Below are 12017 nucleotides of genomic sequence, written 5' to 3' on the forward strand. Positions count from 1 at the left end.
TTCACAAGCCAACAAGTCAAAAAAATAACAACTTGCTTCAATGAAAATCCAATCTTTCAACTATGAACAGTCCAAAGTTAACCAAAGAAAATATTAATCCAAGCTTAGCTTGCTACACTGTGATTTACTCTGATGCACCTGGGTCTAAACCAGATACTTGGCATCTCTTCTTAGATGCAAGTTCATCAAACTCTGGGGTCAGACTCTGAGCTGAGGAAATCCTCAGGACTGAATGAAGGAGCTTGTCAGTAAGACGACTCCTGTGTGATGTTTTGTTTATCTACATCAAAGAGAAGAGTTGTTCGTAGAGATACGTGCTGCCGAACATTGACAGCATTTGAGCAGCTTGCGCACGGAGTTGGGGCAGTGCGTCGGGAAGGAACTGTGGGAACTGCACAGCACCGACAGAGTCATACTTTGACTTGAGCGTGTCATTACACTGGAGCTCATTCAGCTCCATTTGGAGGTTGGTTGGAGCGCTTGTCACGTCAACCGCAAACGGATTGCTGAGTAGTTCAAATCTGCATTTCTGGGCTTCAAAGTCAGCAAATCGTCGGGAAAACTCCGCACGAAGTACGCTTAGTTTTTCAGCAAACTCTGCACTGGGCAACACGGCAGGTGAGATCTGTTCTTTCATAATTTGGCAGCACAGAAAATGAGCCATGTTTCCTTGCAGCATCTGAGTCTCCCACAAGCACAACTTGGTTCTAAAAGCCCTCACTGCACTGTACATGTCTGTAATGACGGGCCCTCATCCCTGAAGCTGCAGGTTTAGCGCATCGAGATGGCTCACGATGTCACACAGGAATGCCAGCTCACAATGAAACTTTTTATCCCTGAGCTCTGTTGTGTCTTTGCCTTTGCTCTCCATAAACAGACATATTTCTTCACGCAGCTCAAAGCATCTCTTCAGTACTTTTCCTCAGTTAAGCCATCACACCTCTGTGTGATAGGGCACGTCTCCGTATTCTGACCCTAACTCCTCCAGAAAGGACTTGAACTGGCGGTGATTTAAACCTTTGGCTCTTATGAAGTTAACTACTCGAGTTACAGTCTTCATTATATGCTCCATTTTCAAGGCTTTGCCACACAAGGCTTCCTCGTGGATTATGCAGTAGTAAACTGCAAGCTCACCTGCATGATTCTCCTGTATCTTCTCCCAAATCCTGCCCACCAGTCCACTTTTCTGACCGCACATCGCGGGCGCACCATCTGTCGTTAGTCCCACAAGTTTATCCCAAGGCAGCATCATTTCATTGAGACATTTGGACACCTCCTCGAAGATTTCTTTTCCTGTGGTTGTGCCATGCATGGATTTTAATCCTAAAAGTTCCTCTGTAACGGAAAGTTTCGTGTCCACTCCATGGATGAATATTGATAGCTGGGCAGTATCTGATGTGTCGCTGCTCTCGTCTACAGCAAGTGAGTATGCCATAAAATCTTTCCCCTTCTCCTTCAGTTGTTCTTGTAGATTAGTAGCAAGCTCACAAGCACGTGCAGCCACGGTATTTCCGCTCAGGCTCACATTTAAAAATGCTTGCTTTTTATCTGGGCAAATGACATTGCAAACTTTGAGCAGGTACTTTTTAACAAACTCTCCCTCCGTAAAGGGCCTGGCTGATTTGGCGATCTCTGCGGCCACAATAAAACTAGCCTTTACAGCAGGCTCACTTTGGAATTCTGCTTTGATGAACATAGTTTGCTGTAAAACCAGACTTCTTTTCATCTCCTCCACCTTCTGGAGTTTTTGCTTCTCATTCAGATCCTTATACTTGTCCTGGTGTTTCGTTTCATAGTGTCGTCGTATGTTATATTCTTTAACTACAGAGACGCTGGCTCCACACACAAGACAAACAGGTTTGTCTTTTAAAATGATGAACATATAGTCTGCCTCCCACCTGTCTTGAAAGGTCCTGTTTTCTGTCTTTCGTTTGGCCATTTTTTGTAAGGGGTTTATTACATGTGAGTTGGGCAACAGGTCACAGATGCTAATTAAAGTAAACGGAGGAGGTGGGGGCGATTAGCGGGCTGACGGGCCAGTGCCAATGCATTTGCAAAGCATTCTGGGATTTGTAGTATTAGCTGTGCATGCGCTATACCGGTGCGGCGGCCAGCGGGCCAGCTCTAATACATATTTGATATGATCTTGTGGGCCAAATATAATTATATCACGGGCCAAATTTGGCCCGCGGGCCTGAGTTTGACATGTGTGCTTAAAGTGGTACGTGAGTGGAAAGAAAAAGGTTGAGAACCACTGGACTAGTGGAATAATGTTTCAGCACAGACTAGAAGGGCTGAATGGCCTGTTTTCTTTCCTGTAGTATAATGTTCTAAGGTTCTATATCTAGAAATGCTCATAAATGTGCAGTGTTTATTGGTCTTGAATGCATAACACAATTTCATGCAAATGTCATCTAGCTAAGCATTACACGTCAGTAGCTACAAGTTAATACTGCTTGTTCCCAGCAATTCTCCTGTGTACACCCAATTTCTACTCTGTAGTGCTATAAGTACATTGTGTTTTGAATTAGAATGTTCAGACCACCATATTTTTAAAGTAGAACCAAACTGCTGAAAGAACTCAGCAGATCATGAAGCATCTCTGATGCAAAGGGATGGTCAACATTTAGTATTGAGATCCTGCATCAGGACAAAGAAAATTTAGCCAAAGCAGAGATTGAGAGGGAGGGAGGAGTGCGACAGAAGCAGATAGGTGAAACCAGATGAGGGGAGGGATGAATAGATGGAAGCAGATTGGAGAGGATCATTTGGGTGATAGGGACTGCATTTTCATAGGCAAACAACATGATTATGCCAGGCTTTCAACTGGTTGGGATGTTAGCATATTGGCAGTAAGCACCAGTCTAATGAGTACTGGTTCTGCACATAATGACATCAACCAGCATGCAATGACAACTTGCTATAGTGCAATACCTCATCTAACTCCCTGTCTCATAACACGGCTAAACCCCTATTTACTTCAGGAAGGACAAATCCACTCCAGCCTACCATCACCCACCTAATTCTATTACCCTAACCCTAGCCCTCCCTCTCTTGTATCATCCCCCCCCCCCACCCCCAACAGTTCCCATTATCTTTTCCTTATCTGGTTCCACCTATCGCTTCAGACCCTCTGTCAACCTTCTCCTCTTCCCAACCCAATGTAGATCTATCTGCCATCCTCCCCCCTTCATCTGGATTCACCTATCACTTATCAGCCTCTGTCTCACCTCTTCCTCACTTTTGTCCACTGGCTCTCTTCCCTCTAAACTCTCAGTCCTCGAATAGGTTCTCAAACTGACACGTTGATTATTCCTTTGGCTCCAAAGATGCTGCTTGATTCACTCAGTTTTTCCAGCAGTTTCTGTTTGCTCCAAATTCCAGCATCTCCCACCTCTCATGTGTCCATATTGTAAAAGTACTTCACTGGCCAAGTGCAAAATGAAGGTTTACCTTTCTTTCTTCGCACAATCTCCTGCCACCCAACAATATACATGGCTGAAATACACCAATTGCCAATGCAAAAAGAAGGTAAAAAGAAATGGAAAAACGCAAATGTTTCCTCTTTTTTAAAAAAAGACACAATTGTCTGGTCTTTTGCCATTTCACTATGTAGGTGGAGGATATTTAGTCACCCTATTTACATAAACTCAGTGGTTGCCTGGTGACATCATTCTGATCTATTTCCATGTTTTTGCTTCATATTTAATTATTCAATCCAGTGACTGGCATTGATCTAAAAAAAAATTAGTTGTATCAAATTTGTTAATTTTGACTGAGCCTCCTGCGCATGCCTCCTGCAGCAGTGCTCGCAAATGGTAAAAAGATAAGATTGAAGGTAGCATTGTGACTCCAGGTTGGCCCCGCACACAATGTCACCTGTAGCTCCTCTGAAAGGGAAGACATGCAACCCCTCCAAATTGGCCAAGAGCAGCAAGTGTAATCGAATTACAATTTACATGAAATATTTTCAACACAAAATTCATCTTAGTTGTCTTTGAGGGTTGGGACCTACCTTGCCGTATGCACACAGCGACACCTAATGGTGTCATGTGTTGCTCCAGGTAAGGATGTTAGCACATTGACAGTGTTGGATCTGCACATGGTGATACAATGCCAACTTGATGCTCAGTGCAGCACCTCATCTAACACCCTCTCTTAATCTCAGACAGATGTACATACATTCACTGCAAGAACAATCACAATCCAGTCCAGTCCACCACCGGTGGTAACACATATTGCAGACCAAAGTTCTTACCAGACTGATCTATATTTAAATTCCATCAATACTTCAAAACTGCAAAGAGACAAAAGGGTACTTGATGACTGACAGATGATATAGCACATTCAAGTACAGCCCCTGAAGCATCTACGCCAGCACCTTTTCTCAAAATTACAGTTGGTCAGTTACTCGTTTTATCATCAGTCACATTGTCTGATGTATCACAGTTGCTGTCATAATACAGGAGGTAAGAACGGCAATGCATGATTCACGCCAGTCACATCTGTGGGACACAATCCTGGTCGTACCGGGTTACGGCAATTCATTGACACAGCCCTTAGAGCAAAATCCACAGAATGAGTTCTGTGAAACCAGATGAGGGGAGGGATGCGTAAATGGAGGCAGATTGGAGAGAATCATATGGTCTCAACTAAAAAACAAACATTCTTGATAAAAGCCTGTGAGAAGGAATGTTTGGGCTTAATTGTGTAGGTTGGAGTTGAAGAGTGTCTCTCTGAGGACATTTGGCCAGAATGTTCACATCCGTGATGCGAAGTGGAGTTGCAGTAATCTATCCAGTCTAGATGGAGTACGGCCAAATATAAGGTAACTGAAAGAAACATCCTCATCAAAACAGTAATTCCCTTCAATTCATTCTACAACTTAGAGCTGTAAATTTTGTCCTTTTAGCTCTTGCCTTCCCTCCACCCAGGGCTTAAACACTCCTTCCAGATGAAATACTGTTTAATTTGTACCTCTTTCAATTTGAACTACTGCAGTCTTCTCCATATTGAAGAAACCAACTACAAATTAGTTCAGCACTTTACAGAACATTTCTACTTGCGAACCTTTATTTCTCCATCCACTGGCACTATGATTTGGTTGCCTTTGGCTTCTCAGACTGTCTTGGTGAAGCAAAACCTAAGCTCAAAGAACAGCATTTGATCTTCTGACCTGGCATTTAACAGACCTCAGGGTTTAATTCAACAATTTCTGATAAGCAACCTTTCTTGTTTGTACCACAACCAGTCAGTTTCAACAAACTGAAATGTTAACTGTTTCTCTCTACACCGCTGGTGTCTGACCTGCTGAATATTTCCAGCATCCTCTAATTTTATTTCAGAAATCCAGTATTGTTTTGCCATCAATACTATCATTGATTTTCTTTTTCGCTTTTTATCCTCTGCCATCTATTTCATTCAACCGCTTGACAGGTTGCCAGCAGTCAGCAATACACCCCACATTCCTATTGTTCTCTTCACCTCTCCTTTCTGCATCTCATCTGTTGTATGACATGCTGTATTTCACAGTGTGCACAATTCTAACAAAAGGTTGTCAGCTTGAAACAGTGAAATCTGTTTCTTTCTCAGCGGTTTGCTGCCTAAGCTTTTCCAGTGTTCTCAAGTTTTATTTCAGGTTTTCAATATTTGCAGTTTTCTGCTTTTCAGTTACAATTCAATCAAGCCTGAGAGCAGGGGGTGAAGAAGTACTCTGCCTTACTACGACTACAGACTCCAATAGTGAAGGGGGTGAAGAAGTACTCTGCCTGACTACGACTACAGACTCCCACAGTGATAGGGGTGAAGAAGTACTCTGCCTTACTACAACTACAGATTCCCACAGTGAAGGGGGTGAAGAAGTACTCTGCCTTACTACAACTACAGATTCCCACAGTAAAGGGGGTGAAGAAGTACTCTGCCTGACTATGACTACAGACTCCCACAGTGAAAGGGGTGAAGAAGTACTCTGCCATACTACAACTACAGATTCCCACAGTGAAGGGGTGAAGAGTTACTCTGCCTTACTACAACTACAGATTCCCACACTGAAGGGGGTGAAGAAGTACTCTGCCTTACTACAACTACAGACTCCCACAGTGAAGGGGGTGAAGAAGTACTCTGCCTTACTACAACTACAGACTCCCACAGTGAAGGGGGTGAAAAAGTACTCTGCCTGACTACAACTACAGATTCCCACGGTGAAGGGGGTGAAGAAGTACTCTGCCTTACTACAACTACAGACTCCCACAGTGAAGGGGGTGAAGAAGTACTCTGCCTGACTATGACTACAGACTCCCACAGTGAAGGGGGTGAAGAAGTACTCTGCCTTACTACAACTACAGACTCCCACAGTGAAGGGGGTGAAGAAGTACTCTGCCTTACTACGACTACAGACTCCCACAGTGAAGGGGGTGAAGAAGTACTCTGCCTTACTACAACTACAGACTCCCACAGTGAAGGGGGTGAAGAAGTACTCTACCTTACTATGACTACAGACTCCCACAGTGAAGGGGGTGAAGAAGTACTCTGCCTGACTACAACTACAGATTCCCACAGTGAAGGGGGTGAAGAAGTACTCTGCCTTACTACAACTACAGACTCACACAGTGAAGGGGGTGAAGAAGTACTCTGCCTTACTACGACTACAGACTCCCACAGTGAAGGTGGTGAAGAAGTACTCTGCCTTACTACGTCTACAGACTCCCACAGTGAAGGGGGTGAAGAAGTACTCTGCCTTACTACGACTACAGACTCCCACAGTGAAGGGGGTGAAGAAGTACTCTGCCTGACTATGACTACAGACTCCCACAGTGAAGGGGGTGAAGAAGTACTCGGCCTTACTATGACTACAGATTCCCACAGTGAAGGGGTGAAGAAGTACTCTGCCTTACTACAACTACAGATTCCCACAGTGAAGGGGTGAAGAAGTACTCTGCCTGACTACAACTACAGATTCCCACAGTGAAGGGGGTGAAGAAGTACTCTGCCTTACTACAACTACAGATTCCCACAGTGAAGGGGTGAAGAGTTACTCTGCCTTACTACAACTACAGATTCCCACACTGAAGGGGGTGAAGAAGTACTCTGCCTTACTACAACTACAGACTCCCACAGTGAAGGGGGTGAAGAAGTACTCTGCCTGACTACAACTACAGATTCCCACAGTGAAGGGGGTGAAGAAGTACTCTGCCTTACTACAACTACAGATTCCCACAGTGAAGGGGGTGAAGAAGTACTCTGCCTTACTACAACTACAGACTCCCACAGTGAAGGGGGTGAAGAAGTACTCTACCTTACTATGACTACAGACTCCCACAGTGAAGGGGGTGAAGAAGTACTCTGCCTGACTACAACTACAGATTCCCACAGTGAAGGGGGTGAAGAAGTACTCTGCCTGACTATGACTACAGACTCCCACAGTGAAGGGGGTGAAGAAGTACTCTGCCTTACTACAACTACAGACTCACACAGTGAAGGAGGTGAAGAAGTACTCTGCCTGACTACAACTACAGACTCACACAGTGAAGGGGGTGAAGAAGTACTCTGCCTTACTACGACTACAGACTCCCACAGTGAAGGAGGTGAAGAAGTACTCTGCCTGACTACAACTACAGACTCCCACAGTGAAGGGGGTGAAGAAGTACTCTGCCTTGCTATGAATACAGACTCCCACAGTGAAGGAGGTGAAGAAGTACTCTGCCTTACTACGACTACAGACTCACACAGTGAAGGAGGTGAAGAAGTACTCTGCCTTACTACAACTACAGACTCCCACAGTGAAGGGGGTGAAGAAGTACTCTGCCTTGCTACGACTACAGACTCCCACAGTGAAGGAGGTGAAGAAGTACTCTGCCTGACTACAACTACAGACTCCCACAGTGAAGGGGGTGAAGAAGTACTCTGCCTGACTACAACTACAGACTCACACAGTGAAGGGGGTGAAGAAGTACTCTGCCTTGCTACGACTACAGACTCCCACAGTGAAGGGGGTGAAGAAGTACTCTGCCTTACTATGACTACAGATTCCCACAGTGAAGGGGTCTAGAAGTACTCTGCCTGACTACAACTACAGACTCACACAGTGAAGGGGGTGAAGAAGTACTCTGCCTTACTACGACTACAGACTCCCACAGTGAAGGGGGTGAAGAAGTACTCTGCCTTGCTATGAATACAGACTCCCACAGTGAAGGAGGTGAAGAAGTACTCTGCCTTACTACGACTACAGACTCACACAGTGAAGGAGGTGAAGAAGTACTCTGCCTTACTACAACTACAGACTCCCACAGTGAAGGGGGTGAAGAAGTACTCTGCCTTGCTACGACTACAGACTCCCACAGTGAAGGAGGTGAAGAAGTACTCTGCCTGACTACAACTACAGACTCCCACAGTGAAGGGGGTGAAGAAGTACTCTGCCTGACTACAACTACAGACTCACACAGTGAAGGGGGTGAAGAAGTACTCTGCCTTGCTACGACTACAGACTCCCACAGTGAAGGGGGTGAAGAAGTACTCTGCCTTACTATGACTACAGATTCCCACAGTGAAGGGGTCTAGAAGTACTCTGCCTGACTACAACTACAGACTCACACAGTGAAGGGGGTGAAGAAGTACTCTGCTTTACTATGACTACAGACTCCCACAGTGAAGGGGGTGAAGAAGTACTCTGCCTTACTACAACTACAGACTCCCACAGTGAAGGGGGTGAAGAAGTACTCTGCCTTGCTACGACTACAGACTCCCACAGTGAAGGAGGTGAAGAAGTACTCTGCCTGACTACAACTACAGACTCCCACAGTGAAGGGGGTGAAGAAGTACTCTGCCTGACTACAACTACAGACTCACACAGTGAAGGGGGTGAAGAAGTACTCTGCCTTGCTACGACTACAGACTCCCACAGTGAAGGGGGTGAAGAAGTACTCTGCCTTACTATGACTACAGATTCCCACAGTGAAGGGGTGAAGAAGTACTCTGCCTGACTACAACTACAGACTCACACAGTGAAGGGGGTGAAGAAGTACTCTGCTTTACTAGGACTACAGACTCCCACAGTGAAGGGGGTGAAGAAGTACTCTGCCTTACTATGACTACAGACTCCCACAGTGAAGGGGTGAAGAAGTACTCTGCCTGACTACAACTACAGACTCACACAGTGAAGGGGGTGAAGAAGTACTCTGCCTGACTACAACTACAGACTCACACAGTGAAGGGGGTGAAGAAGTACTCTGCCTTACTACGACTACAGACTCCCACAGTGAAGGAGGTGAAGAAGTACTCTGCCTGACTACAACTACAGACTCACACAGTGAAGGAGGTGAAGAAGTACTCTGCTTTACTACGACTACAGACTCCCACAGTGAAGGGGGTGAAGAAGTACTCTGCCTTACTACAACTACAGACTCCCACAGTGAAGGGGGTGAAGAAGTACTCTGCCTTTCTACGCCTACAGACTCCTACAGTGAAGGGGGTGAAGAAGTACTCTGCCTGACTACAACTACAGACTCACACAGTGAAGGGGGTGAAGAAGTACTCTGCTTTACTACGACTACAGACTCCCACAGTGAAGGGGGTGAAGAAGTACTCTGCCTTACTACAACTACAGACTCCCACAGTGAAGGGGGTGATGAAGTACTCGGCCTTACTATGACTACAGACTCCCACAATGAAAGTGAAGGAGGTGTCGAAGCCGGCTGCTTTGCTCTGACTGCAGACACCCATGATGAAGGGATTTTTCTTTTTGCAACCCTTGCTCTTGAATGTTTATTTCATACCAACTCTGCCCTCCACCAGAGCAACGATGGATTCCACTTCCATGGGCAGCACGGTTTGCAAGGTGGTTAGCACAACACATTTACAGTGCCAGCGATCTGGACCGGACCTGGGTTTGAATCCCACGCAATCTGTAAGGAGATTGTACATTCTCCCCGTGTCTGCGTGAGTTTTCTCCAGGGACTCCAGTTTCCTCCCATGCTTCAAAAACCAGGGTGCAGATTAATGGGGTGTAAATTGAGCAGCACAGCCTCATATAGGGCTGATTTGACCTGCTACAGTGCTGTATGTCTAAAAAAATTTTTTAAACTCATGCAGGACAATGCCCAATATAAGGTCAAGTTGCTTTCATTTTATTAGTCAATTGCATTTTATCCACCATGACAAACCAAAAGATGGGCACTGGGATACCTGCTGAAAAAATAGCATAAAATGAAAGCAGATTGTTGGTGTATAACTCTACTGCCTAGACTACTCACAATGAACCTTGTAGTATTTGGCAGCAGTGGTCAAGATCCACAGTGACATGCTGTATACGATATGTCACAGCCTGAGTGTATAATCCTAAATGCCAGCTTCACAATACTCAATGAGTGCAACAGGATGGGATTACACAGAGGAAACAGAGAGGAAGAGGAAAATGATGGCTATTTTATGTGGTCAATGAACTGTTCGCGGTTGTTTGTGTTGGTTCTTGGCTAGCACCCCTGGAACTGACTTTCAGGGTTATATGCTCACCTTACTTTCTGAACACAAGGCCAGAAGTCTCTGGTACTCCACCTAAATAAAGGAAATCTCTCCTCTTTCCATCTCCTCTGCTATGTTTTGGTAACCAAAACAGTGCTCCATCTTTTCCATGTTGTAGTGTTCTTTGCCTTTGACTTAAGGACCCTGCCCATATTTGTAGCAGCTATGGTGCCCTTCCCCTTCAACAAGAGCAGGTCTATCAAGCTTGTACCAATTTCTGATATTTCTGGCCCACTGCTGATGCATTCAGCTTAAGAACTGTGCAGTTAGCAATGGTTAGATGTTTCAGGCACCACAAAGTGACACCATACCCAACTCTATGGTAAGGCTATATATTACACTGTCAGTGCTGTGCAATTGATCAGCAAAAGGAGGTATAAGATGCTCCTTCCATCCAATAGACAACAGGTCACCCTTGGGCAAAAGTGTAGTACCTGTTTAGTCTCCCAATCAGGGTCACATGAAGCTATGGATTGCAGATGGTAGATGGTTTTTACAAACAGATTTATGGTTGTAAAACTAAAAATGCTCAGCAGATGAATCTGCTGATCAATGGCCAGGGTTACCCATCGAGTATGGCCACTTCAACTGAAGAAGCCAACGGGAAACCACTTCAGTAATTTTCCCTTGTATAATCATGTAGTCAATATCAACTATGGTCTCAGCTCAAAGATGGAGCCATCACAGAAGGAGAACAGGGGAGGCAACAAATACAATTCAGAGGGTCAGAGATTGTGACGGATGGAAAGACATGATCGGCCACGCTGAACGGTAAGGCACCTGATTGATGAATGATAGTTTAATCATTCATCATGATTCCAACCCTGATGAATTATATTGCCCTTTTCTCCTACCACAATGTCTATATTAGAATATGTAACAAAATAGCACTTACCGCAAATGGCTCTTCTTCCAGGAGATGGTGTGAAAGATAGTGGAGACAATGAAAAGGCCACTCAGCCCGAACCCATAGATCCATGCTGAGATCATCTCCCACTGATCATCAGAAAGGCCACAGAGAATGGAACTGCCAAGGATGCTAGGAATAATCCAGAACTGAAACCAAAAGTGTATGCTTCAGTTCGCTGCATCATAAATAACTCAGTGTTGCAACAATAAATGGAGATATTAATTTGCAAAGTTAATACATACCCTGTGCTCCAATTCCCTTTATCTGCTTTTGCCCAAAGGGCCTGCTCTCAGATCACTGCTGTTATTGCACTAGGCTAGGTTACAGGAAGCTGAATGTATAAGAACCTATCCTAACATTCTCTGATTCTTGTCCATGAAGCACTATGTATTGAACTCTTGATTTACTGCACTTTTATTTTATTATTACCCTACCTACCCTAGTTAAGTATGGGTTGACTTGCATGGACAGCACGCAAAACTTTATACTATATCTCAGTAAATGTGACAAAAACAATTTGATTCAATTCTTCCTCTACCTGCACCACTATTTCCAGTGCCCAACAAGACTCTGTCCTTGGGCCTGTCTGCCT

General features: G+C 44.9%; 1 protein-coding gene across 2 annotated transcripts in view; it reads right to left on the reverse strand.

Annotated features, from left to right (window-relative positions):
- The window catches only part of mmd2a (monocyte to macrophage differentiation-associated 2a), a 77407-nt gene that overhangs the window by 16769 nt on the left and 48621 nt on the right, over nt 1–12017 (reverse strand). For both annotated transcript variants that reach the window (XM_069904757.1, XM_069904756.1), the window contains exon 4: nt 11411–11571. In XM_069904757.1, coding sequence (XP_069760858.1) covers nt 11411–11571 — 161 coding nt within the window. The remainder of the gene's footprint in view (nt 1–11410; nt 11572–12017) is intronic.

Source organism: Narcine bancroftii, chromosome 12 (genome assembly GCF_036971445.1).
Source record: "Narcine bancroftii isolate sNarBan1 chromosome 12, sNarBan1.hap1, whole genome shotgun sequence".
Classification (NCBI taxonomy): Eukaryota; Metazoa; Chordata; class Chondrichthyes; order Torpediniformes; family Narcinidae; genus Narcine; species Narcine bancroftii.